Here is a 26,619-nt window from a genome sequence, read left to right as displayed (position 1 = left end):
AAAAAAGAATTCCCCCAAACTTTCAAAATAATTCAATTAAATATTTTCAAGAATGCATGCAAATCCTATCTCCAAGGAACAAACTGAGATAACGAAAGCAAAGCAAGCTTTCTCTTATAAAACAACAAAGCAATCTGCCTCTCCATGACTGAGAGAAATTGCTAATGACACACAGGTGCATTTATAGCCAGAGAAACATCCAGAATCCCCCTTTTTAAAGGGACATACATTTCATTTCCAATGAAAACTAAACGCCAAAGCAAAACCTCTTCTCTTCTCCAATGAGGATTGAACAATCTCCCTTATACACATGGCTTGCCTTCCTAATTCTATGTATTCTAGTCTACATGTATTTATGGGAAATAAGAAAACAGATTTCAGACAAGAGACAATGTGTAAAGAAGATGCATTATTATAGGGAGCAAGCTGTACATATTCTCCTTTCCAAAATTTTAAACATTTTTCAAAAATGCAAAGGTGCTGTGTTCAGCAGCCACAACTAGTTACTCTACTTGGAAGTGTCATGGGCACAGGGGTGGCTTAGTGGTGACAGTCTGATACAGCTGCTAGCAGAAGACTCTAGGTATAAAGACAAAATGATCCTAGATGATGGTGGAGATGGGAGTTCTGTCTGAAACCATCATCCAGCAAGAAAACATAATCCAGCAGAATATGGGCTTGATATGAGAAAAGAAGAAACTAGAGGTCCAGCAATGGATCTTCAGCAGCATCTGAAAGAACTAGGGTCCTTTTCAAATATAGGCACCAGTGTCAATGGCCAGGTCAGCAATGGTGCAATTTGAATCTCATGGAATAGAAGATACTGGGTCTGCTGCTGCAGGCAGGGCTCCAAAAGGTGTGGATGCCAGAAGGAAGCAGAACCACCCTATTCTGAAGCAGGTATAAGGTCCCCCTCCCTCAAACAGCAGGCAAACCTGATTGCCACTGCACCTGCTCATAGAACAGTGTAATGGCGTTCATGTATGGACACTCTGCAAGGAACTGGGGATGTCTTCTATTACTGATTCAGCAGGTTATTTTCTTTATTTCAGGATTCTAATGGTACTTATTTTAGATGCACTTTATTCAGGTCTGTGACAGTGAAGGAAGAGATCTTTGTGAGTTTTATACAGAGGTACAATACTACAGATCAGAAAAAGTAGCACTTTGATGTGTTTTGTCCTATTGTTGCAAAATAGGAATTTTATTGTGAGGGCTGTAGGACCAAATTCCCAGCTGATGTAAATAATTTCCATTAAAGACCATTTCCATGTGGCCCCGCCTTGCATACTGCTTAGGAGTCACTTGTATGTTCTTTCATTACCACTGCCGGCTGAACCAAGAGCAGAGATTGTACAATCCAATCTGCCCTGGGGGAGGGTCCCTGCAGAGATGCAGAAAACATCTCCTAGTGGAGCTTTTACAGGACCTTTTATACTGGTTTCCACTCCTTCACTTTTGGGACAGGGACTTATGGAAGATGATTTATCTGATGGAATTTCTTATTTACTAGTAATACTGTCATACACTTGCCCTGCCCAGCCCAAACTGGAGCTCACCAGCTGAGCATGTGACTTCCATTAATATACAAGGATTAGGTACTGCTCCCTGCAAGTTAAAGACTGGACAGCCCATTGAGCATCACATCACTATAGGTGGCCTACCTTCCTTTTTCTATTTATCCTGGCAATGTCTGCATGGGAAAAAACTTGATGTGATTATTGTTTGACTACTGGGAAGCTAATAGAAATAGTGTTCAAGGACATACCAGAATTCAAAGAAACTTTTTTATCTTTAAAGTTATATTGGGCAAGAGAGAAGTGAGAGACTGACTTGGAAAAAGTTTAAACATCCAGAGAGGTATTACTCTTGAGGATCCCAGGTTTGTACCTACAGGCTATGACTACACTGGCGCGATCTTGCGCCAGAAATATGCAAATGAGGCTAAGCATGGAATTTTGCCGAGCCTCATTTGCATATTTAATGTACCATCATTTTTGCGGAAGAGGCTCTTGTGCCAGAAAGAGCGTCTACACTGCCCCTTCTTGCGCAAGAAAAACCCTCTTCCGCAATGCCGTTATTCCTGAAAATAATCAGAGTAACAGCATTGCGCAAGAGGGTTTTTCTTGTGCAAAAAGGGGTAGTGTAGACACTCTTTCTGGTGCAAGAGCCTCTTTCGTAAAATGGCGGCTCATTAGATATGCAAATGAGGCTCGGCAAATGAGGCGCGCCAGTGTAGACATAGCCACGGGGTGTTTGGCGTTCCTTTTAGTTCAGAACAGCATGACTATTACAGCCATGGTTCCATGCCTCATAATGCCACTTAATGTTTCTAGAGAAAAAGATGAGTCACTTGTCCAAATGCAACACCCGATGTAAGTATTATTGGAAATACAATGTGTTATTCTCTACCCGAAAATCAAATTCAAAATGTAAACAGGCTTTCTAATAAAGAATGGCAAGATAATATTAAGGTGGAATTTAAACACTGGTGAGCTATTTAGAAAATCTGGAGCAAGAGAGTTTTCTTTACCCAATGAAAAGGTTGAAAGGAAACAATTTTAAAACATTCAGTCAGAGAAAAATTTGCTTCACATAAGAAGAAAACCAACAGCCATCTTACACAATTCAATCCTGAGAGCAACTTGGATGAAATCAAAAGGCTCAGATGTAAGCCCTGTTCAAATCTCATGAGTTAGTCATAGGGTTAAATATTATAATTAAGGGGCATATAATAGGCATAATTATAAAACCAACTGAGAACCTGAAGCTTGGCAGAAAGTTATGTAACTAACATCTGTGGCAATCCATTTTCTGCTGACTTGTGGCTAAGCAATTTTTTCCAGTCCTTCTAGAGCCCAACTGTGATCCCTTTCGTGCTCCCTCAGGGTATGTCTACACTACAAAGTTAATTCGAACTAACAGCCGTTAGTTCGAATTAACTTTGATAGGTGCTACACATACAAACCGCTAGTTCGAACTAAATTCGAACTAGCGGAGCGCTTAATTCGAAGTAGGTAAACCTCATTCTACGAGGACTAACGCCTAGTTCAAATTAACTAGTTCGAATTAAGGGCTGTGTAGCCACTTAATTCGAACTAGTGGGAGGCTAGCCCTCCCCAGCTTTCCCTGGTGGCCACTCTGGGCAACACCAGGGAAACTCTTCTGCCCCCCTCCCAGCCCTGAACCCTTAAAGGGGCACGGTCTGGCTACGGTGCCCGTGCCAGGTGCAAGCCTGCCAGCACCCAGCCAGCAGACCCTGCACCTGGCACGGCACAAACCAGCCACCCGCTGCCACCCAGCCCTCCGCCTCTTCCCGGGACCAGGCTGGCGGCTCCCAGGAGCCTGCCCGGGGCCGCAAGAGGCGGGCGCCCGCCTGGTCTAGTGTGGAGATCGTGGACCTCATCCACGACCTCCGCACTAGGCACAGGAAAGTGGCTGTGTAGGGCAGGATAGCTGCCAGCCTGGCCACCCAGGAGCAGGTTTGCATGAAAATCAAGGTGGTCCAGTGAGACCCCTGACCCTGAGCCCTGAGCTTAGAACGGCTGTACTGGGTCAGACCAAAGGTCCATCTAGCCCAGTAGCCTGTCTGCCGACAGCGGCCAACACCACCTACCCCGGAGGGGATGGACCAAGCCATTTGTCTCTTGCCATCCATCTCCAGCCTTCCAAAACAGGCCAGGGACACCATTTCTATCCCCCGGCTAATACCACTCCATGGACCTAGCCTCCATGAATTGATCTCACTTCTCTTTAAACTCTGTTCTAGTTCTAGCCTTCACAGCCTCCTTCAGCAAGGAGTTCCACAGGTTTACTATTTGCTTTGTGAAGAAGAACTATCTGTTATTAGTTTGAAGCCTGCTACCCATTCATTTCATTTGCTGTCCTCTAGTCCTTCTATTATGGGAACTAATGAAGAACTTTTCTTTATGCACCCTCTCCACACCACTCATGCTTTTATAGACCTCTATCATATCCCCTCTCAGTCTCCTCTTTTCTAAGCTGAAAACTCCCAGTCTCTTTAGCCTCTCTTCATAAGGGACCTGTTCCAAACCCCTGATCATTTTAGTTGCCCTCCCCTCTCCCACCCTCTGTCTTCCCCTCTCCCACCTCCTTTTCCCAGTCTCCCTGAGTTTTGTTCAATAAAGAGAGTTTCTATTTTTGAACACACGTGTCCTTTATTTTGTACATCAGGAAGGGGGGCTAGGGAGGGGTAAGTGGAAGGAGGTGAGGGAGGAATGGGGTACGAGCCCCCGATGGGGAGGACTAGGGTGGCTCTGCGGGCTCCTCAGGGTGGAAGCTCTCCTGCAGCCCCCCGATTGACCCGCCCCCCCCCCCCCGGATGGCAGCCTGCGGCAAGTGCAGCCGGACTGATGGCCGAGTGCTGTGATGTGCCAAGTGTGGGCATTCAGGGCACTCCAAGCCAGGAGTGTCTGGCTGATGAGTCTTGCCCACATGCTCAGGGTTTAGCTGATCGCCATATTTGGGGTTGGGAAGGAATTTTCCTCCAGGGTAGATTGGCAGAGGCCCTGGAGGTTTTTCGCCTTCCTCTGTAGCATGGGGTACAGATCACAGCTAGAGGATTCTCTGCATCTTGGGGTCTTCAAAGTATTTGAAGGCTTCAATATCTGAGATATAAGTGAGAGGATTATTCTGGGAGGGGTGGGTGAGATTCTGTGGCCTGCACTGTGCAGGGGGTCAGACTAGAAGATCATAATGGTCCCTTCTGACCTTAAAGTCTATGAGTCTATGCTTTGCTGTCCCTCATCGAGGTAGACAAGCGAGCAGGGAACCCCTGAGAACTGTCTGTCCGGGGTAGGGGTCAGGTCCCTTTAAGCACAGCCCTTGGCTAGCCTGAGACAGCAGCTCCACGCTCTAAGTCCTAATCTGATGCCCTGCCGGCACTGCTTCCGGCCATCCTTAACCTCGGTTCAGGGTCCACTCAATGTGGACATGCTAGTTCGAATTAGCAAAACGCTAATTCGAACTAGTTTTTAGGTCTAGATGCACTAGTTCGAATTAGCTTAGTTCGAATTAACTAATTCGAATTAAGTTAGTTCGAATTAGTGCTGTAGTGTAGACATACCCTCATTTTTTTATGTCTCTTTATTTCCTCTTCTGACCCCCTTTCTTTCCAAAAGCCTTCTGCATTTAGACAGGGATTTGGGGATGGATGGAGTCTAGTTACAACTGGCTCATGACAGGACTTAATGAAAATATTTTTAACATTTTTAGTTGACTTGAAACCATCAAATTGTGCTATAGCTTCCTATGTCATTGTGACCTTACCTTTCCTACCCTTGTCCACTCCATTTCCTTCCTTTTCTCACCCTCACATGCTGTGTCTGGTTTCAAAGTAGAATGTATACCCTTCATCTACGTGTTTGAATAGCATCTAGCACAATGAGATCCTGACAATATAAGTTAATAATAGCACAATCTACAATTCAGGGAGGATATAGATGGATAAAGCTGCACTTTATTCTAGCCCTGGATTGGAAGATAAAGCTCACCTTCATTGGGATAAAATAATTCATCTTTCTTTTGTTTTCAGAGGGTATCATCTAGAGGCGAGGAAGCAGATACAAAGTCTGAAGTGGCAATAGTAGAATTTAGGCAGGGTACAGTACTGAATGTCACATGCTTCACTTACGCCAGTGGTCCTCAACCATTAGAGGTCGCCGGGCACCAGGGGGCGTGGCCGTTCGCCTGCCTGGCACCAGAGGGTGGGGACACTTGCGCGCCTGGGGGTGCGGTCCCCCCTTAGCTGCACGCCCGGGGCCGGCGCCCCCCCTCCCCAAGTGCCGCGCACCCGGGGCCGGTGCCCTCCCCGCCCCAAGCACCGTATGCCCAGAGCACGGGCGGCCAATCCGTGGTGCTCCCGGGGCCGGCACTCACCGTGCGCCATGCGCCCGGGGCTGGCTCCGGCACCATGCATGCGCCACATGCCTGGGGCCAGGCCAGCCCCGAGCACTTGGCGAGTGCACACAAATGCCCCCGCGGGTGCCAGGGCGCCCACGGGCACCGTGTTGGGGACCACTGACTTACGCAATCTCCACATCCAGGCGAAGGCAGTTCATCCTTCACTTAATGATCTAGTCTAGTGAAAAGCTTGTCTCCAGCAGACAGAAATCAAGGTGAAAAGGAGCACGTGGCTAGTGCTAGAATCAACATTCCTCATCAAGTAGGCAGCTCCCTCAAAAGGCTTCAAGGCTACATTCTCCAACACCAGCCATTCTATAGGCCTCCGTGGCCTGTACAGCCAAAGGTTTAGTAGCTCTGCTGTATTTATGAGAAAGTGAGAGGAGAAGAGTGCTTTCTAAGTATCAGGTCAATCCTACTAGGAAAGCTTTAGAGTGTGGGTGGAGAAGAAGGTGGAGCAGCTCCCATGGATTTCTCTAGGCTAAATTCAGGAGAGGCATAAATGGTGATGTGAGTTACACAATGGGTATAATCTATATCTATCTATCTATCTATATATCTATCTATCTATCTATCTATCTATCTATCTATCTATCTATCTATCTATCTATCTATCTATCTATCTATCTATCTATCTATCTATCTATCTATATATTGTAGAGTGGGTCTGTCTGTGTGCCTGTATGCCTGTCCTTTTGTTCAAGAACTCCTCTTAAACGGTAAGAGCTAGGGGCACCTAATTTGTTATGCAGCTTTTGCTTCTCCGAACTTAAAGCAAGGTCAGGGTTTGGTTGTGCCAGGACAACTGGGAGCCCCAGGAAAAGGACAATTTTCCATAACATGAAAAGGGAGGGCCACAAAGAGGAGGGACATGATATGAGAGTAGCCAATGGGGGCAGTGAGCCCAAAGATCAGTTAGCCAGCAGAATGTTCATGGGACAGCCATACCACTAAGGGTGTGGCCAGCTCTTGCTCTGCCACTTTGCATGCCAACACACCAGTAAGTAGCCCCTTTGCCCCAAACCCTTTCCCCGCCTCCCGGCCCTTGGCTGCAGCACTAGAGCGGGGAGAGAACAGGCCCCAGAGGGCAAGGGGGACTTGTGGGGGAGAGAACAGGCCTCCGGTGGCTGGGGGAGGGGAGTCCTGGGAGAAAGACAATAGGCTCCTGGTGGCTGAGGGGGGTGGGAAGAGACAACAGGCCCCTACAGAGCAGGGGGGCCTGAGGGAGAGAAGAGGCCCCTAGGGGACATGGAGAAAGAACCCCCACCCTGAGCCCCTCCCACCTCCTAACCCTCACTCTTGAGCCCTCCTCACCCCCAGCCTCCTGCACTCCCCCATCTCCAAGATCCTGCCCTGAAAGGCCTGGGCAATGCTGAGTAAATCTGCTAGTGGGGTCATAAAACAGGTGTCGTAGCAAAATAGAGATGTTGCATCGATTTGGCATTAGGTATGTAAAATGAGGTTAATTTACATTTGAAGGAGTGTAATAAGTGTCATAGCAGAAAGGCAGCAGAAGGGTATAAGATAAATGAATGCCTTCCTACGGGAGAAAAGTTTTGAGACCAAAATTGACACAAATTTCACTGACCTAATTGATGATTTTCTCCTAGTGATAACTGGATGTCATCAACACAGTTATTTATATTTGTCAGCTGCACTTGACCCAGTTGACCATTAGATTTTGTTGTTTGCCTGCAGCACTATCCAATGATAGATGGTTTTGCTTGGAGGTTAACACTTGACACTCGAAATGGAAAAAGTTGTATGTTTTTAGCAGTAGTTGCTACAGTACTTCCACACACGTGATTTAAAAAATGCAATGTGACCGTTTTGCTTTCCTTTTTGCTAGTCGTTCCATTAAAAAGCCTATGGTAGAGGTGTCCAGCCTTTTTAAGCACAAGATCACTTTTTTGAATTTAAGTCAATCCAGAATCTATCTCAAACCCAAATACTCTTCCGCCGCCTCCTTCCCCATCCCTCCTCCTAGGCCCTGCCCCTGCCTCATCCCTTCTTTGAGGCCCTGGGCAGATCACTCTATGAAGATGAGGTACAGGGACAGGGGGAGGGAAAAACCCTGACATCAGCACCCCCTTTCTCAGCACCCCCTTTCTCCCCACCCTAAACAGTAAGCAGGGGGCTCCCAGAGGATAGCTCTAAGGCAGAAGGCAGGAGAAGCATGGCAGTGGGAGGAGGGACAACTGAAGAGCTGGCACTTCATAGCCTCTGTGCCAAACAAGTCAGGATCAACTGTCAGAGGCTCCAGGATCTACCAGTAGATTCTGATCTACTAGTTGATGACCACTGGACTATGGCATTCTTTGTGAAAATATATGCAGCTAACAGCCCTAAAGGTGATTACCAGCAACTGCTGAGCTAAATTCTACCTGCAGTTCTTGCTACCCCACTGGTGTCAATAAGTGGGATTGGGTGTAATGGAGCACAGAACTGGACTAAAATCTTGCCTTTTAGGCACATACTCTATTGAGTGAACAACAGAGGATCATGACTCCTGTGGGAGCTCTGAGATGGCATTGTGCCAATTCCTGCTGGAAATTCAAGGAATGCCAAGAGAGTTTTCCGCACACTTGGGATCAAATCAAGCTCTGCTTAAGTTAATGTAATGGGCAGTATTGACTGTGGAAGTTCAGCCATGCCCTTGACGTTGCTCTATGAAAGACCACTACCCCTCAGAAGCAGCACTGAGGGACTGCCATAAAGAACAGCCCCTGTGCAAGTGTGCAACTCAAATGAGGAAGCCCCTTGCATTCTCTCTCCTTTGTGGACCCATGCAGAGGCCAGGCACAATCCCTCACTTGGACTTCTTGACATGTTTTTTCAAAAAATGCAGGTGATGACCAACATGCCTCTATTTAGAATCTCTACATGTGAAGTAACCAGCATTCTAAAATGATGCATTACATTACATTACATGAACAATATGATGTAACTGTAGGAAAGCCTTCATCAAAATAAGGGAGTAATTCAAAGGCTTTTACACTCTGCTCCATCACAACTTTAGTGAGCAACCTCAGCTCTCAAAGGGTATGTCTACACTACCCCGCTAGTTCGAACTAGCGGGGTAATGTAGGCATACCGCACTTGCAAATGAAGCCCGGGATTTGAATTTCCCGGGCTTCATTTGCATAAGCGGGGAGCCGACATTTTTAAAACCCCGCTGGTTCGAACCCCGTGCAGCGCGGCTACACGGGGCTCGAACTAGGTAGTTCGGACTAGGGTGCCTATTCCGAACTACCGGTACACCTCATTTCACGAGGAGTAACGGTAGTTTGGAATAGGAACCTAGTCCGAACTACCTAGTTCGAGCCCCGTGTAGCCGTGCTGCACGGGGTTCGAACCAGCGGGGTTTTTAAAATGTCGGCTCCCCGCTTATGCAAATGAAGCCCGGGAAATTCAAATCCCGGGCTTCATTTGCAAGTGCGGTATGCCTACATTACCCTCCTAGTTCGAACTAGGAATGTCCCCTGCTTCAGTGCAGCTCCTAGGCTTCAGCCACATGGAGTCTGAGGAAGCTGCAGCAGTGTGTCATGCCCAGAGTAGGAGACTAGGGGTGCCCGCCTACCCTGGGCTCGAAGGCCAGAGAGGTTGGGACCACATGCCACCCACCCACCCCATGCTCCAGGGCCAGGGAGGCTGGGACCATGCACTGTCTGCCCTCCCCATCTTCTGGGACTAGGCAGGCTGAGTCCACATGACATACACCCTCCCCATGCTCCAGAGCAAGGGTGGCTGGGTCCACATGCTGTCCATTCTCTCTGTGCCCTGGGACTGGGGAGGCTCATGTTGGAGGCCTGCCCGAGTTGGGGGGTTGGCCCCTGCAGAGGCTGGAGCCTCCGGCTGGGAGCTTGCCTTCCTCCAGACCTAGGTTCACTCAGTACCTATGACTAGAGGAGTGCTTCATTTGTGCTAGGGCTGAGCCCCGGTACCTTGAGGCTTGGCAGGTCATAGCCCGGGTGCAGTTATGAAGGTACCTAAATGCTTTGGCTCCGGCACCCCTTTCACTATAAATTACACATTGGACTAGTGGTGGTATTCTTCACTTCCAATCCTTGCAAGCAATTCTGTATTACCTCAGGGCATTGCAGAACACTTGCCATCTTCCAGCATAAAGGTGACTGCATGGAGTAGTAGGCAAAGCTAGTATGTGTTGAGCTGCTCTGGTATGAAGGCACCAGAAAGAGGTAATTTTGTACTCTCTGTTTCCTCCTTTTCCAGTCCCCTCAATTGATCAATTTGCTTCCAAATAGGTAACAATAAACCGAAAAGTCCATTCCCACTTTGAAATCGTTTGTGTGTTTTTTCTGTTAATTCATCTCTTCATAAAACTAGAGTGGAGAATTTTGATCACGGGTGGCAGCAGAAGCTTCCCATAAGAGAAATTAGGTCTGGTCTTCCCTCTTCTGCCCACAGCCTCGCCCACACTCTAACTTCTCCTGGCCAAGGGCCCCCCTGCTTACTCAGCCCTCTCACTGCTGTGCACCATGTTGCTCCTTGCCAGTGGGGCAGGGAGATTGGAGGAGACAGAGATGCAATGAGCAATAGGATCCTCAAAGGGGAGGGGGAATGGAGAAGGAAAGGGACTGTAAGGGATGGGAAATAAGGATTTTAGATAGTGTGTAACTGAATAATCATGTAACCTCTTCAAATTTTAATGGTTACATGATTACTCGATAGTCCCTGAGGGCAGGGCCAGTGTGTTCCCAGCCCCACTCCCAGGGAACCCCCTGCCACCTTGTATCAGAGGCAGCAGTGCAGGATAGCAGGTGGGAGCAGGTCCATGAGGGGAGACGGTTTAAAAGCCAGCTCCTACCTATTGCCCCATGCTGCTGCCTCTGATACAGAGGAAGCAGCACCTGTTAGTGGAAGGCCTGAGCTCCTCACAGACAGAGGCTGCACTGACATCCAAGGAGCCGCCAAGGTCCATGGTGAGCCTCGGCCCACTGCAGACAGGCTGCTCCACGGCAACCTCCTCTGCTCCCTCCCTTGTTGCCTCTTGATAGAAGCATGACAGTGTCAGGATGTCTTGAAGCAAAATGCAGGACTATGTAGCACTTTAAAGACTAACAAGATGGTTTATTAGATGATGAGCTTTCGTGGGCCAGACCCACTTCCTCAGATCAAATAGTGGAAGAAAATAGTCACAACCATATATACCAAAGGATACAATTAAAAAAAATGAACACATATGAAAAGGACAAATCACATCCAAGATTGTTCTATCTGCTTCCCAAGATCCATAAATCTGGACACCCCGAACGTACCATCATCTCTGGTATTGGCACGCTCACTACTGGTCTATCCAGCTATGTAGACTCTCTTCTCAAACCCTTCGCAACCAACACCCCCAGCTATCTCCGAGACACTACTGACTTCCTAAGGAAACTACAAAACATCAATAACCTCCCCAATAACACCATTCTTGCCACCATGGATGTAGAAGCTCTATACACCAACATCCCACATGAAGACGGATTACAAGCAATTAGAAACACTAACCCAGAGGACACCACTGCCAACCTGATAGCAGACCTATGTAACTTTGTTCTCACCCACAATTATTTCCAGTTTGAGAACAACTTATACCTCCAGATCAGCGGCACAGCCATGGGTACATGCATGGCCCCACAGTATGCTAACATCTTTATGGCTGACCTAGAACAATGTTTCCTCAACTCCCGTCCCCTTTTACCCCTTCTCTATTTATACTACATCGATGACATCTTTATGATCTGGACGCATGGCCAAGAAACACTGGAGATATTCCGCAGAGATTTCAACAACCTACACCCCACCATCAACCTCAGCCTGGACCATTCTACATGAGAGGTCCACTTCCTGGACACCACAGTACAAATCAACAATGGAAAATTAGACACCACTCTCTACAGAAAACCCACTGACTCATACAGTTACCTACATGCTTCCAGCTCCCATCCAGAACACACCATACGATCCATCGTCTATAGCCAAGCCCTTTGATACAACCGCATCTGCTCTACTCCCACTGACAGAGACCAGAAGCGTCAGGATCTCTACCAAGCATTTATAAATCTCAACTACCCACCCGGAGAAATAAAAAAGCAAATTGAAAGAGCCAGACGAATACCTAGAAACCATCAACTTCAAGACAGACTCAAGAAAACCAACAATAGAACACCACTTGTCATCACCTACAACCCCCAACTTAAACCTGTCCAACACGTTATCAATAAACTACAGCGTATACTGGAACAGGATACCATACTCCAAGAGGCCCTGGGAGACAGACACATAGTCTCCTAGGGTATGTCTACACTACCGCGCTAATTCGAACTAATTTAGTTAACTAACTAATTAGTTAATTCGAACTAAGCTAATTCGAACTAACGCATCCAGACTAAAAAACTAGTTCGAATTACCGTTTTGCTAATTCGAACTAGCATGTCCACATTAAGTGGACCCTAAACCGGGGTTATGGATGGCCGGAAGCAGTGTCGGCAGGGCATCAAATGAGGACTTAAAGCGTGGAGCTGCAGCCTCAGGCTAGCCGAGGGCTGTGCTTAAAGGGACCCGACCCCCAGCCCGGACAGACAGTTCTCAGGGGTGCCCCGCTTGAAAAGCAGTCCTGGCTTGGATTGCCCTGAGTGCCTACACTGGGCACATCACAGCACTCGGCCATCAGACCGGCTGCACTTGCCACAGGCTGCCATCTGGGGAGAGGGGCAATTGGGGGGCTGCAGGAGAGCTTCCACCCCCAGAAGCCCGCAGAGCCAGCCCAGTCCTCCCCATTGGGGGCTCATACCCCATTCCTCCCTCACCTCCTTCCACTTACCCTTCCCTAGCCCCCGTTCCTGATGTACAAAATAAAGAAAACGTGTGGTCAAAAATAGAATCTCTCTTTATTGAACAAAACTCGGGGAGACTGGGAAAAGGAGGTGGGAGAGGGGAAGACAGAGGGTGGGAGAGGGGAGGGCAACTACAATGATGAGGGGTTTGGAACAGGAAGAGAGGCTAAAGAGACTGGGACTTTTCAGCTTAGAAAAGAGAAGATGGAGGGGGGATATGATAGAGGTCTATAAAAGCACGAGTGGGGTGGAGAGGGTGCATACAGAAAAGTTCTTCATTAGTTCCCATAATAGAAGGACTAGAGGACACCAAAGGAAAGGAATGGGTAGCAGGCTTCAAACTAATAACAGAAAGTTGTTCTTCACAAAGCAAAGAGTCAACCTGTGGAACTCCTTGCTGCAGGAGGCTGTGAAGGCTACAACTAGAACAGAGTTTAAAGAGAAGTGAGATCAAGTCATGGAGGTTGGGTCCATGGAGTGGTATTAGCCAGGGGGTAGGAGTGGTGTCCCTGCCCAAAGTTTGTGGAAGGCTGGAGATGGATGGCACGAGACAAATGGCTTGGTCACTGTCTTCGGTCCATCCCCTTCAGGGTCCCTAGGATTGGCCGCTGTCGGCAGACAGGCTACTGGGCTAGATGGACCTTTGGTCTGACCCAGTATGGCCATTGTAAGCTCAGGGCTCAGGGTCGGAGGGTCTCAGTGGACCACCTTGATTTTCATGCACACCTGCTCCTGGGTGGCCAGGCTGGCAGCTCTCCTGCCCTAGACAGCCACTTTCCTGTGCCTAGTGCGGAGGTCGTGGACAAGGTCCACGATGTCCGCACTAGACCAGGTGGGTGCTCGCCTCTTGCGGTCCCAGGCAAACTCCCGGAAGCCGCCAGCCTGGTCCCGGGAAGAGGGGGAGGGCTGGGGGGCATTGGGTGGCTGGCTCGAGCCGTGCCAGGTGCAGGGTCTGCTAGCTGGGTGCTGGCAGGCTTGCACCTGGCACAGGCACTGTAGCCAGCCCGTGCCCCTTTAAGAGCTCCGGGGCCGGGAGGGGGGCAATAGAGTTTCCCTGGTGTTGGCCAGAGTGGCCACCAGGGAAAGCTGGGGAGGGCTAGCCTCCCACTAGTTCGAATTAAGGGGCTACACACCCCTTAATTCGAACTAGTAAGTTCGAGCTAGGCTTAGTCCTCGTGGAATGAGGTTTACCTAGTTCGAACTAAGCGCTCCGCTAGTTTGAATTAAGTTCGAACTAGCGGAGCGCTAGTGTAGCGCCTATCAAAGTTAATTCGAACTAACGTCCGTTAGTTCGAATTAACTTTGTAGTGTAGACATACCCCTATAGACAACCACCTAACCTCAAGATGATTCTTACCAACAACCACAGGACATACCACACTAATACCAACCCTGGTACCTTCCCTTGCAACAAACCCAGTTGCCAGCTTTGTCCACATATTCATTCTGCTGATACCATTATTGGACCTAACCAAGTGAGTTATAAGATCAAGAACACATATTCCTGCGCATCCAGAAATATAATTTATGCTATCATGTGCCGAAAGTGTCCGTCTGCTATGTACATTGGACAAACGTCTCAGACACTTCGCCAAAGGATTAATGCCCACAAAACAGATATCAGACAGGATCACAAAGAAAAAACAATTTCTTGCCATTTCAACCAGAAAGGACACTGTCTCAACGACTTAACCACCTGCATTCTGCTACAAAGACCTTTTACATCTGCACTTGAAAGGGAATCCTCTGAACTGTCATTCATGTTAAAATTCGACACTCTCCATGGGGGGATTGAACAAAGACCCCAACTACCTTACCCATTACCAAGATAGCTTCCCCAATTATCACCTCTAATACCATTAGCTCACAGATATCTACCTTTCCCCACCTCTAATATCATTAACTCACAGATACTTACCTTCCTTCCTCCTTCCCCCCCCCCCCCCCCGCATACCCCTTCTGTTCTGAAATGTGATTTGTCCTTTTCATATGTGTTCATTTTTTAAAATTGTATCCTTTGGTATATATGGTTGTGACTATTTTCTTCCACTATTTGATCTGAGGAAGTGGGTCTGGCCCACGAAAGCTCATCATCTAATAAACCATCTTGTTAGTCTTTAAAGTGCTACATAGTCCTGCATTTTGCTTTAGCTACACCAGACTAACACGGCTACATTTCTATTACTATAGGATATCTTGATAGAATCAGCAGTGTGAGGGGTGGGGGGGTTGAATTAGTGCTCAAGGGGAGTTGGCTTTTAAGCCAGCTCACTCGGAGCACAGGCTTCTACCTGCCCATCCCCCTCCTCCTCGTTGCTTCTGAGAGAGAGAGCATAGGGTGGGGGCAAGTGGCTCCATGGGAGCCAGTACATGCAGGGAGTTAGCTTGAAAACCAGCTTCCCACATCTACTGGCTCCTGACTACCCTCCTGCCCCGCCCCATGCGGCTGCCTCTCTATCAGAGGCAGCCCCATGAGGGTGAGGGGGAAGGCAGCTCTATGGGATCCAGTGCTCGTGGGGAGCTGGCTTAAAAGCTGGCTCGTCAGAGGCACCAGCTCCTGCCTCCTTCACCCCACCTGCCACCTTTGATAAAGAGGCAGCAGGACAGGAGTGCGTGTAGTTGACTAAATTAACCAAGAAGACTACACGTTGACATCCCTAATGCGAAGAGGTGTAGTGCAGGTGTGACCACCATGGCCCAAGTGTCTAGCAGCAGGGTGGCGGCAGCTGCTTCAGGCAAGACTTGGCCTATTAAATCATTATTTTGATACTGTGGCTTGAAAACTCACTCAGGACTCATGCTATTAGTGGTCACATGGAGGCTATCCAAATACACAGCAGGGGAAACAGAATCCTATCAACCTGAAATATCCTCTCATGGTCAAACAGGCAGGCATAGTAGAGGGAGGTGGAACACAGAGGCTGCACTGACATCCAAGGTGGAACATGTGCACACACAACCCAGGTAGCAAACCCAGAGAATTGCAAGTATTTGCCATTTTATGAGTGTTCAACTCCTCATTCTGGAAGGCTGATAGATATTTTAGGATCAGAAGGAAATAAAACATTTTGTGTAAGGTGAGCTAATTTTGGAGCCTGGAGATGTAAGATTTCCACTTTAAAGAATTCCAGTATAGTAGTCAGACCAGTAAGAGGGTCACCAGTAGTAAGAAAGGATCATAACAAGAAAGCTATACTACTCTAAGGCATGTCTACACTTCGAGCTGGAGGTGTGATTCTCAGCTCAAGGACACACATTTACACTAACTCTCTTAAATCTTCCATGCTAAAACCAGAATGTAGCTGTGGCAGCGCACGCTCTGAGTACGTGGGTAGGGTGTTGGACAGGTATGTACTCTGGACAATTAACCTGTCCTGCAGCTCACATTGCTGCAGTCATACTCTATTTTTAGCATGCTAGCTCGATGAGAGGTAGGATGATTATGAAGCTAGAAGTAGCATCCACAGCTCCAAGTGTGGACATACCCACAAGTCCATCTGATTTAGGGAAAGATTTCATAAACTGAATAGTTCAGTGAAATCTGAGTGCTGTTCTATCTCTCTCCACAGTGGTTTTCCAGACAAAGGAAAGGAAAAATGTGGAAAGGTACGTTGAAAGCATGAGAGAAGAATAATTTTGAACCTATTATTACATTCTTCTCTCCTTACTGATCAGAATACACCATGCTTAGCTAAGAGATTTAGACAGTGAGTAGGACTGCCCACAGTTGAGGGAAAAGGTCCTGCTCCCTTGCTGTTTTTCATCTCATGTAAGCCCCTCTCCTTTGTTCTGGGAGATGTTCTGATCAGACGTACAACCACACACTCACATTCAAGTCAGTGGGACTCCAAACAGTGTAAGGTAGCTCAGCATCAGGCCCACGATCTCTCAGGCTCCTCCACTCACCCTCCTCTTTGATCTCTCCTCCCATGCTTCTCTGATGCCTTTCTTTTTTCTCCTAATTCAGACTCACTGCTTTTGTTTTTGCCTCTTCTCAGTCTCCCACTATTTCTTTTGATACACAAATACATGGTTTTTCTGCCCTAGCATGTCCTAGTATCATATGTCAACTTCCTAGGTGCTATAGTGAATACTGGCCTGTCCCACCTACCTATAGGTCAACTCAGAATGCAAGGTGCTTCAGAGGGGTAAACCATTCCAGTGATCCTTAAGGGACATATCAGTACACATGAGCCATGTAGGAATAGCAAGTCTCATTCTCATCCAATATAGACACAAGTTCATACACGCGCGCGCGCGCGCACACACACACACACACACACACACACACACACACACACTTACTTCCGACATACATAAAACAGTTAAAACTATTGCTAGGTTGAACTACAAATCAATACCTAGTTCTTAAGAAAACAATATGTGTACCACATTAAAATACTCCCTGGTGGAAACTGTGGTACTAGCTGCTTCTTTGGGTAGTGTACTAAGATTCAACATCAAAATAAGAAGTTAGCACACAAACTACATAGATATCTACCTAGCATGAGCTGAATGTCAGAAAGTCCTGGTCCAACATTAACTGAGCAGTGTGTAACAACTCAGGTTTTACAAGGGCAGCCTTTTGTTTCAAAGCCCAGTTCACTAATCTAGACGGCATTTTCCTAAGGCATAAATTTCCAAATAATGATCTCTGGCCCAATAGTCCATAAACTACTTATGCGTGGTTTGTGGAAAGCTGGCTGATCAAATGGAACTGCTTGCTAAGTTGCTTTAAAAGATAGCCAAAAGCACTTGAATATTTCTTTCCCATATAAACAATTGCCAAAGTGAGGTTATATAATCATAAACAGGAGAGGAGATGGTACATGTGACTATCAGTGGGAAAGGAAGAGGACAATAAGCTATGGGAGAAAAGGTTGTTCCTTAAGATAATCTGCCCATTAAGAGATGGCATGTGCTATGAAAATATTTGAGAGTTCCTGCTGTACACCATTACAGTAACACAAGCAAAAAATCTAGTAACTTAAAAAAGGTAGAATGAAGAAGAGAAGATGACACTTCATTTTAGCTAACGTAATATGATCAGCTTTGTCTCAAATTTCTGCAACAAATCTATTAAACATAAGCAGTTTTGCTATAACTGCTTGCTACTGTTTTAGCAGCACACAAAGAAAGACATTTTGCACTTACCTTGTTAAAGACAGAAAAACTCCTTATTTTTTGATGATCGAAGAACTCAAAGTGTCATTTACATAAAATCCTCGAGGTACTACGCAATCATGAACAGTCATCTACCTGCTATTTCAAATAAGCTTACAAAATGGTTAGTTAAAATGTAAAAACAAAATCACCTGCAGAGCAATTGTGGTGTTCTTCGCAGGATATTTCCCCACCAGTCCTTGTTCTTTGCGTTTCTTGAATTTCCTAAAGTAGTCCTGTATCAGGAAGGTGGCATAGAACTTCCCCACGGTTACCTCATCATCTAAATGAACAGACCAGACACATCTCTCCCATGTCAGCACATTTCACCAATAGCCTATATACTCACATCTGATTCAGGAAAACAAATGTGATGGGTGCAATAAGCACTATGCTTTTACTTTATAATAAGATAGCCTAACCCTAGCATAAAGCAGTATTTTAGCAGACAGGCAAGCTCAATATTAGAATTAAGTGAAGTAGTCCTTAAAGTAAAAGAAAATAGAATATTTTGCTAAGTTCTAAAAAGGTGCCTTTTTAATAACATCATAAACATGTTAGTATCTGTACAGGAGTTGAATTACTGGCTTTGGTTACTTTGAACAAATGTATTAAAATCAGAGCTACTGAAATTGAATATGCTCAGAAGAATGACTACAAAAAGAAGATTTCCTATTTTTTTATTTATTCTTGCTCAGTTACTTCCTACCAAACCTAATTTGCTCAGTTAACATATCAAAACACAATTTTTTGAACTGCACCATGAAAGTGGCATCTAATCTATTTATCTGTCTGTGTAAGTTTCTGCACTTTTGCTCCACCTGCATAGTATCTGAGCACCTTACAAGCTAGGTTATATGTGCTTATTATCTTATTGCCAACCAACAACAAAAAATCCGAAATAAGAATTTAAGGGCAAATCCCTCATAAATTCAAAATTAATTAATCAGAGTCTTGTTGAAGAAAGAATTTACTCCTTAGCTACCTGCTAACAATAGTAGTATGTAGGTGCAGAACATAATGTTTTTTATAGTAGAATATTGACTCTGAAATGCTAATAAAGGTAAAGACAAGCTTTGTCAGTTAACTACAATTCAGAAGATGTACCGTATTAAGCAGTCACTTTTGTGAACCATACCATACTTTCATATGGAAAGCCCAGTCTTCAAATACACGTGCCTTATTAAGATATCCAAATCCCACATTCAAGTTCTCAACTCAGCAGTTAACTATGTTACATGCCCATTTTATGAGACTAAAGGCCAGTTGGAGCATTCAAATATGGACTTTTGATGTCCTAGTAAGGCATGCATATTAGAAATGCACAAATATCTTATTGCTAAAAAAAAAATCCACTTTTGGTATTCTTTACTTTCCTGGACTTATATGGAGTGAAGTTTGCTGCCTTATTTGTTTGCTGTTTTCTTCTATTGCCATTTTTAATGCAGTGATAAACCTGTTTGGAAAATGGCTGCTTATTAACGCAGTATTATGCATCAAGGGGAACTGATGTGCTTATAAATGTTGGCGATGCCAAAGTCTACTTTGCTTATTAGTAGGCCAAATCCTGATGGGCGCTGACTATCTGTAATGTCTATTGACCTCATTGTGAAAGACAAGTGCTTAATACGTCTCAGGACCTGAGTTAGTAGGGACAATTATAACTTGGAAAAAACAATTCCAAATACACATACAAAATGATGGGGACTAATTTAGCTATAACTACTCAAGAGAAAGATCTTGGAGTCATTGTGGATAGTTCTCTGAAAACATCCACTCAATGTGCAACAGCAGTAAAAAAAAGCAAACAGAATGTTAGGAATCATTAAAAAAGGGAAAGGGAATAAGACAGAGAATATCTTATTGCGTCTAAATAAAACCATGGTAAGCCCACATCTTAAATACTGCACACAGATGTGGTTGCCTAATCTCAAAAAAGATATATTGGCATTGGAGAAGGTTCAGAAAACAGCAACAAAAATGATTAGGGGTATGGAATGGGTCCCAGATGAAGAGAGATTAAAACGACTGGGCTTCTCAGCTTACAAAAGAGGAGTCTAAACGGGGATACCATAGAAGTCTGTAAAATCATGACTGGTGTGGAAAAAGTGAATAAGAAAAAGTTATTTACTTGTTCCCATAACATAAAAACTAGGGGTCACCAAATGAAATTAGTAGGTAGCAGATTTAAAACAAGGAAGGAAGTTTTTCTTCATGCAGCGCACAGTCAACCTGTGGAACTCCTTGCCAGAAGATGTTAGGAAAACCACAACTTTAATAGGGTTCAAAAAAGAACTAGATAAATTCATGGAGGGTAGGTCCATCAATGGCTATGAGCCAGGATGGGTAGGAATGGTGTCCCTAGCCTCTGTTTGTCAGAGGCTGGGAATGGATGACAGGAGAGGAATCACTTAATGATTTCCAGTTCTGTTCACTCCCTCTGGGGCATCTGGCATTGGCCAGTATCGGAAGAGAGGCTACTGGGCTAGCTGGACCTTTAGTCTGACCCAGTATGGCCTTTTTTATGTTCCTGTGCTCTTACGTTCTTAACTTCTATTGGCTGAATTGAGAAAGACTCTACAAACACTGTATAATATGTAGTCACACTGTAACATACTTTTGGCGGAAAACATATAATGAGTTCCATCTTACACACATTGCAAATGCTCCACTGTCTTTTTTATATATATCAGGTCATGCAGTATTACTTTGAATAAAATGAAATCTCTCTTTGACTTTGCATTATATGAGAAATCCAAAAACTTAACAGGTTCTACTGTAATATGGTATCCTCTAAGATTTTAAGTGTAATTAACTTATTTCTTTTAATAATGCTACTGTAAGAGTACATAATATTTCATTTTGATGGACCGTTTCCATAGAGAGTTTCAGTACTCTGATGTCTTTTTAGAAAACTAATTAAACCCATCTACTATTCAAAACAAGCTCCTTTCAGAAGTATTGGTGACAGCAAAGTCTGATGTGGGCCAAATTCATTTCAGATGTAACATCACTGAGTTCAGTGAATATATAATAAGGATATATTTGGTGCAGGTGTTTACTTTATGTGTCTTTAAAAGTATCAAAGAACAACAAGAAAAAAACCTAATCCTAATTTGTTTAAACTGGCTTGGTTAGGAGCCCAGTGTGTTTCAGGAAGTCTCTTATTCTTGAACTTGCTCTTGCCAAGTGCTGATGCTTCCTTAAAGGTATTGAGCCTCCCAAACTTCCACTGGCTGCCACGGGAATGGAGAGGTCTCAGCTCCTCACAGGAAGAGCACATCACTGCATAGATTCAGGTCCTTAGGCAGAATGTTTTTCCTTGAGGCTCTGAAGTTAGTTACATAATCTTTTCAATTACCGGAAGATGGATACTGTGGAGCTCGAACTCTAGGGGGTCGATTTAGTGGGTCTAGTAAGGACATGCTAAATCAACTGCTGATCATGCTCCTGTTGACTCTGGTACTCTACCAGATCACAAGGAGAAAGGGAACTCGATGAAGAAATTTTCCCATCAACCCTACATAGTGGGGATGCTGTGGCAAGTCACACTAAGGTACATTGACTCCAGCTACGTTATTCACGTAGCTAGATTTGCATACCTTAGTTCAACTTTGCCTCCTAATGTAGACTTGGCCTTTGTGGTCACTTTCTTTGTTGCACCTGGCAGCTGTTCAACTGACTAATTGCTCTGTTTTGACTGTTAATAAGATTTCCCTGAAAGGCACCTAATCTCAACCTCTCTTTTTTAGTTTAATGAAGACCATTACTTCCTGAAATATATATTGGTCTGACTCTCACAGAAATCTTTCCCCATCCTTAATATTATTTCCTCTCCAGTATTTGAACAGAGCTATTAAGGAAATAATATATGAACTGGTTTGTGAAAAGAACAAATGAATAGAAATGAGAGACATTATATCACAAACAATATGGGCCACACCGAGCATGCCTCAAGCCAGTCCACGATGCTGCACAGTAGCCACTTTTGCACAGCAGCTGAGTGTGCCCAGAAGCATGGGCATACACCTACTTTTTATGTGCAAATTAGACAGATTGAGTTTCCAGCTGCCCAATTTGTGTACGTAAATTGCAGTCTCGGTGTGCAAAAGAGACGCACATGTACTTTATCAGGCACAATCAGTTGTACGTGGAAACCTGGCACACAAAGTTTGAGACTAGGCTACAGAAAGTCATTTTTTATTTTCTTTTAGGGTAACACACGTAACTAGAGAAAAGCAGGGAAGCAGCTAAGTAGAAGTGACCACACTATGGATAGATTTGTAATTACAGCCAAAAGAGGAGCAAACGAAATTATTTATGTGAAACACATTTTTAAACAAGGCAGAAAGTGTCAGGTGAAAGAGAACTGGCAAAGGAAGGGGGGATTTATAGGAAAATGTATTTTCCAAAAAGGAGATGGACCTCAGGAGGTCTTGGTATGTCTTCTGTCCTACATTTTCTTAGATTAATAACATTATTTAACGTTAAACCCAGCATGTATCTCATATTTAGTCTTTTGCAAGGGACTTTCTTGAGCTGAAATCAGTTGTTAATTACTAATGATTTAATGAAATCAGTTTACATCAATTTGTAATATAATTCTTGCTAGTTTTTCACATTGCATCTACTTGGCTCAAAAAATGTATTTTGGTTTCTTTCCATTCTGCCAATCAGAGAATTGATTGGTTCTGATCCTATTATGGTGGTATCGTGCATGTAGAAGCCTACTAAAAGATCTAGCCTTCATCAGTACAACCCAAGAGAAAAAACCCTGGGGAAACATTGTGGTTTGTCCTATTTAAATACCATAAATGTAGCAGATTTTGAAATATAGAACCAAGATACTTTGCTCATATTTGATTAAAGACTTACTTAGAGACTATTACTTAACTATTAGCTTTTATATTGCCATATCTTATTTTTCTATTGAATATCCAGTTTAGGTAAGAACAACTTTATGTGGTATACCAAATATTTTACGTTCATAGAAGATTTGAATGTAAAATACTTGTATTTCACTTTTCTCCTTTCAGTAGAATAAAACATCATTAATTTCTGTATTTACTTATTCATGAAAATTATATTAACTAGGCTCTGCAAAGAAAGAAAACAGGACTGAAACAGAAAGATTTGATCTTGTCTAGTAACTGGAAAAAGGACTTGACCACATGCTCTTATACTATACTTTTATAAATCTTTGGTGACAATCTGTTTTTTAACAGTATTAATTATGATCCAAATTTTCAACCTAGCTACACTGATGAATTACATTTTCAAAGTAAGTATTATGGTACTAGCAATGGATTTTAGTATAACTGAAAGTTAATATATAGCTTGTAATCAGCAATGAAATGAAACCGAAGTTTAAACAGTGAACTAGAGTGTGCACCTATAGAAGACTAATTCTAAGAATATAATCTTTGAAGATTCTCTGTTAATTTATACAGGCACAGCGAGCTATTTTGAAGCATGCATCCATATTTCAATAAAAACGTAGGGGAATAAAGAGGCAAGAGGCAACACTAATTCCATGCCACCACCCTAAAACAGAATTGCTTCAGAATATTCTGAAAGACTGATAGTTGAAAGGAACAGAGAGGCTGCAGAAAAAGCTCAAGCACATAGTTACAACAATAACAAAGCAATTCATATATGCCATGCAAGCACTCAGGTGTAAGGCTAAAAAGAAGAGAGTAGAACACAGACAAAAAGGTTGTTTTAAATGTGCAGTATCATTTCCCCTTTTGGAAGTCCAATTGTCTATTTTTTGGCATCATCCCCATTTTTAGCTGGCAGCCATCTCACCAGTAGCAAGTGGCTCCCTCCAGCGCCAAAGCTAATGCTGCTTTTTTTAATCATGCTGAAGAGCAGTGCAGCTAGCATGTTCTCTCTTCCCTAGACTATGAATGTCACCTTCAGAGAGAGATCAGCCTCCATCACCATCGGGTCTGGGATCCTGAGTCTGCTTCCAAACCTGAGTCTGATCAGTCTTGAAAGTATAAGCTACAAAACATACCAGATTATTACAATGGATCGGTTTCTTGGATGTCTGACTATATTATTGGTATGGATGATATTGTGCAACAGATCCTGCACCTTTAAAACTTGAAAAAGCAAGTAAAAAACAGTCATCTAACCCTACAGTATCTTACTATGCATCTGTATAGTCTAAAAAAGCTATATATATATATATATATATAATAGGTATATATTTATATATACATATATAACAAAAGATTTGACATGTCATTTTACAGTACGTAATAAGTAACGTACATGCCTCATAGTTCTTCCCAATGTACTGAAATCAGTGGAATTTTAAAATCTATTTACTTTGGCCTATATTCCAATCTCAGTTATTCAGGTGTAAATCTGGACCAACTCCATTGTCTGCAGACAGTGGAATTGCTCTGAATTTAAACGAGTGTAACAGAGTGAAGATTTGAGCCTTTTGGCTTTATAAATTTAGCAAAATGTTATTTTTTTAAAACAGGAAATACAAAGATTTTAGTTTTCTGCCAGAAATATTCAAAATATAAAAGAATATAAGCAAAAACATAATGGTAAGCTTAATTAGTACAAAATATAAGCTCTTTATCTTGCTGAATGCATTGAAATCAATTGTATAGCTAATACAGGTATTTTTGCAAAAAAGAAAATTAATATAAAGTATCTCTTTTTTGTTTCCTTTCAATTTAAGAAAGGTGTATTAATCAGCCCTGTCATTATATGATCTAACATAACAAAAATATAATATTCTATATGTTTATTTTAGCATTATAGCTTACTGTTGGCTAATGACATTAGGGTTCTGATTTTACGCTGAAATATTTCTACACAATATCTAGTTTCCTCATGATTTATAAAGTCTAAAATGTACCAAACATAGCTTATTGTAAAGTTTATCCCACTAACCGCCAGCTGGAGGGACAACTTGATCAAGGAGCTTCATGCTGGTTTTCTTCCAGATTTTCTTTATAACCGCTCTAAGTTCTTCATTTGCCTGTTCTAGGTTACCTGTTAGACAGACAGACATAATGATTATGCTACATGTAACTTAGAAAACAATTACATTTCAAGTAGTGCTTCAATTAATGATTCTTTAGTCCTTACATTGAATTGTTTAGTTTAAAGTAGTGATACTCAAAGTGTGGTCAGTGGACCACTAGTAGCCTGTGACCATCTTGCAGGTGAGTCATGGGCTCAGGGCTCCCCTGAAACAGGGAGTGGCTCCACTTCCCCCCCCCCCCCACGCCCAGCGCTGGCTTCCCACTGTGGAGGGGGCAAGCCTCGCGGGCTGATCCAGCTTGTGAGGGGAAGAAGCAGCTCCACATGCTACCGCCCCCTGCCCCTGGCTGGGGTAACGGCAATGTAGGAAACCGCCTACCTGGAGGCTTTCCCCACTGTTCCCATTGGCCGGAATCATGGCCAATAGGAGCAGTGTGGGGCAGTGCCTGGGAGTGGAGGGAGGCACAGAGCTAGGTAACTGCCCCCAGTTCCCTATGCCCAGACCTCACACACCCATCACCTTCACACACACCCTCCCACCGAGACCACATACCACCATCCCACTCCTGCATCTTCCCTCCCACTCTGAATCCCCACCCTTAGTCGGTTCCTGCATCCTATGTCCCAGCCAGACCCTGCACCCCCCCCCACACACACACCTATTTTGCCATCATAGGTGATTGGCTGGTGGTCTGTGGAAAGGTTTTCAATGAGTGGGGTGGGCCTTGGGCCAAAAAGTTAGAAAACCACTGGTTTAAAGAAAAAAAATGCTCAGGATGCAAAATACCCTAAGATCCAGGAAAAATTAGGGAGACTGAGTTATTCATTTGGATTTATGCAAATTCTATTCAAAATAGACAGTGAAAGGTATCTTCTCAAGGCCAATGTACATGCTGCAGCCAGAAGCATTGACTAGCATGGATAGTAGGAAAATAGCATCCTATATTACATTAATGAAAAATGAAGCAAGGGTTGTTAGTTTTTAATAGCCTATCATAGAATACTAGGAAGGGACCTCGAGAGGTCATCGAGTCCAGTCCCCTGCCCCCATGGTGAACTCCTCTATTACTACACTAGTCTAGGGGAAGCAGACAAAGAGGAGAGATGCAGTGTGTGTAAAGTGGGTCCTGGATCCATCCTGCTTCCACTGCAAAGTTGCTCCAAGCTCAAAGGCAATGGGTGACTCTTTCAAAGCCAATGTGTGGTGCTCTCCCTTCTCTCCTGCTGAGCCCTAAATCCATTTGATCATGGGAACAGCTTCTGGATATAGGTTTCAAGCTCAGACAGCAGCCTGTTGAAGCAAGAGTCCCTTCTCTTGCAGCACAGAGCTCAGCCATGAGAGTGCCCACAGTGCTACGTAAAGAGGCTTATTCTGAGCAGCTTGTTATGGGCAATGGAATATGAAGTTTTCTGGGGGAATGGAGGCACCACCAGATGATGGGGAGCAATATGTAATGAAATACTTTGGAATACAAAAAACTGAAAATACAAACAATTGGAAGGAAAAAGGAGACAGAGACAGTAAATGACAGAAAAGGATGAAGTTATTCTAGGGCATAGTTAACACAAACCATTTAGTGAAACTGTAACACCTTTTTTTAAATGTGCAGTGATAAAAGCCAGCTAAACCCACTCATATTCAGCCTCCACAATATATGCCAGTATCTTTGACCAAATATGA

The 26,619-nt window shown here is 44.2% G+C and overlaps 1 protein-coding gene across 1 annotated transcript in view; it reads right to left on the bottom strand.

The window, feature by feature from the left end:
• Positions 1–26,619, bottom strand: part of CACNA1D (calcium voltage-gated channel subunit alpha1 D) — a 363,735-nt gene that overhangs the window by 34,573 nt on the left and 302,543 nt on the right. Inside the window, exons 40-41 of the mRNA XM_089781190.1 lie at positions 24,846–24,947; positions 18,080–18,210 (exon numbers count right to left, since the gene is read on the bottom strand). Coding sequence (XP_089637316.1) covers positions 18,080–18,210; positions 24,846–24,947 — 233 coding nt within the window. The remainder of the gene's footprint in view (positions 1–18,079; positions 18,211–24,845; positions 24,948–26,619) is intronic.

Source organism: Pelodiscus sinensis, chromosome 11 (genome assembly GCF_052426305.1).
Source record: "Pelodiscus sinensis isolate ZL-2025 chromosome 11, ASM5242630v1, whole genome shotgun sequence".
Classification (NCBI taxonomy): Eukaryota; Metazoa; Chordata; order Testudines; family Trionychidae; genus Pelodiscus; species Pelodiscus sinensis.
The sequence above is the reverse complement of the archived record's forward strand: the minus strand, read 5'-3'. Positions and strand labels throughout refer to the sequence as shown.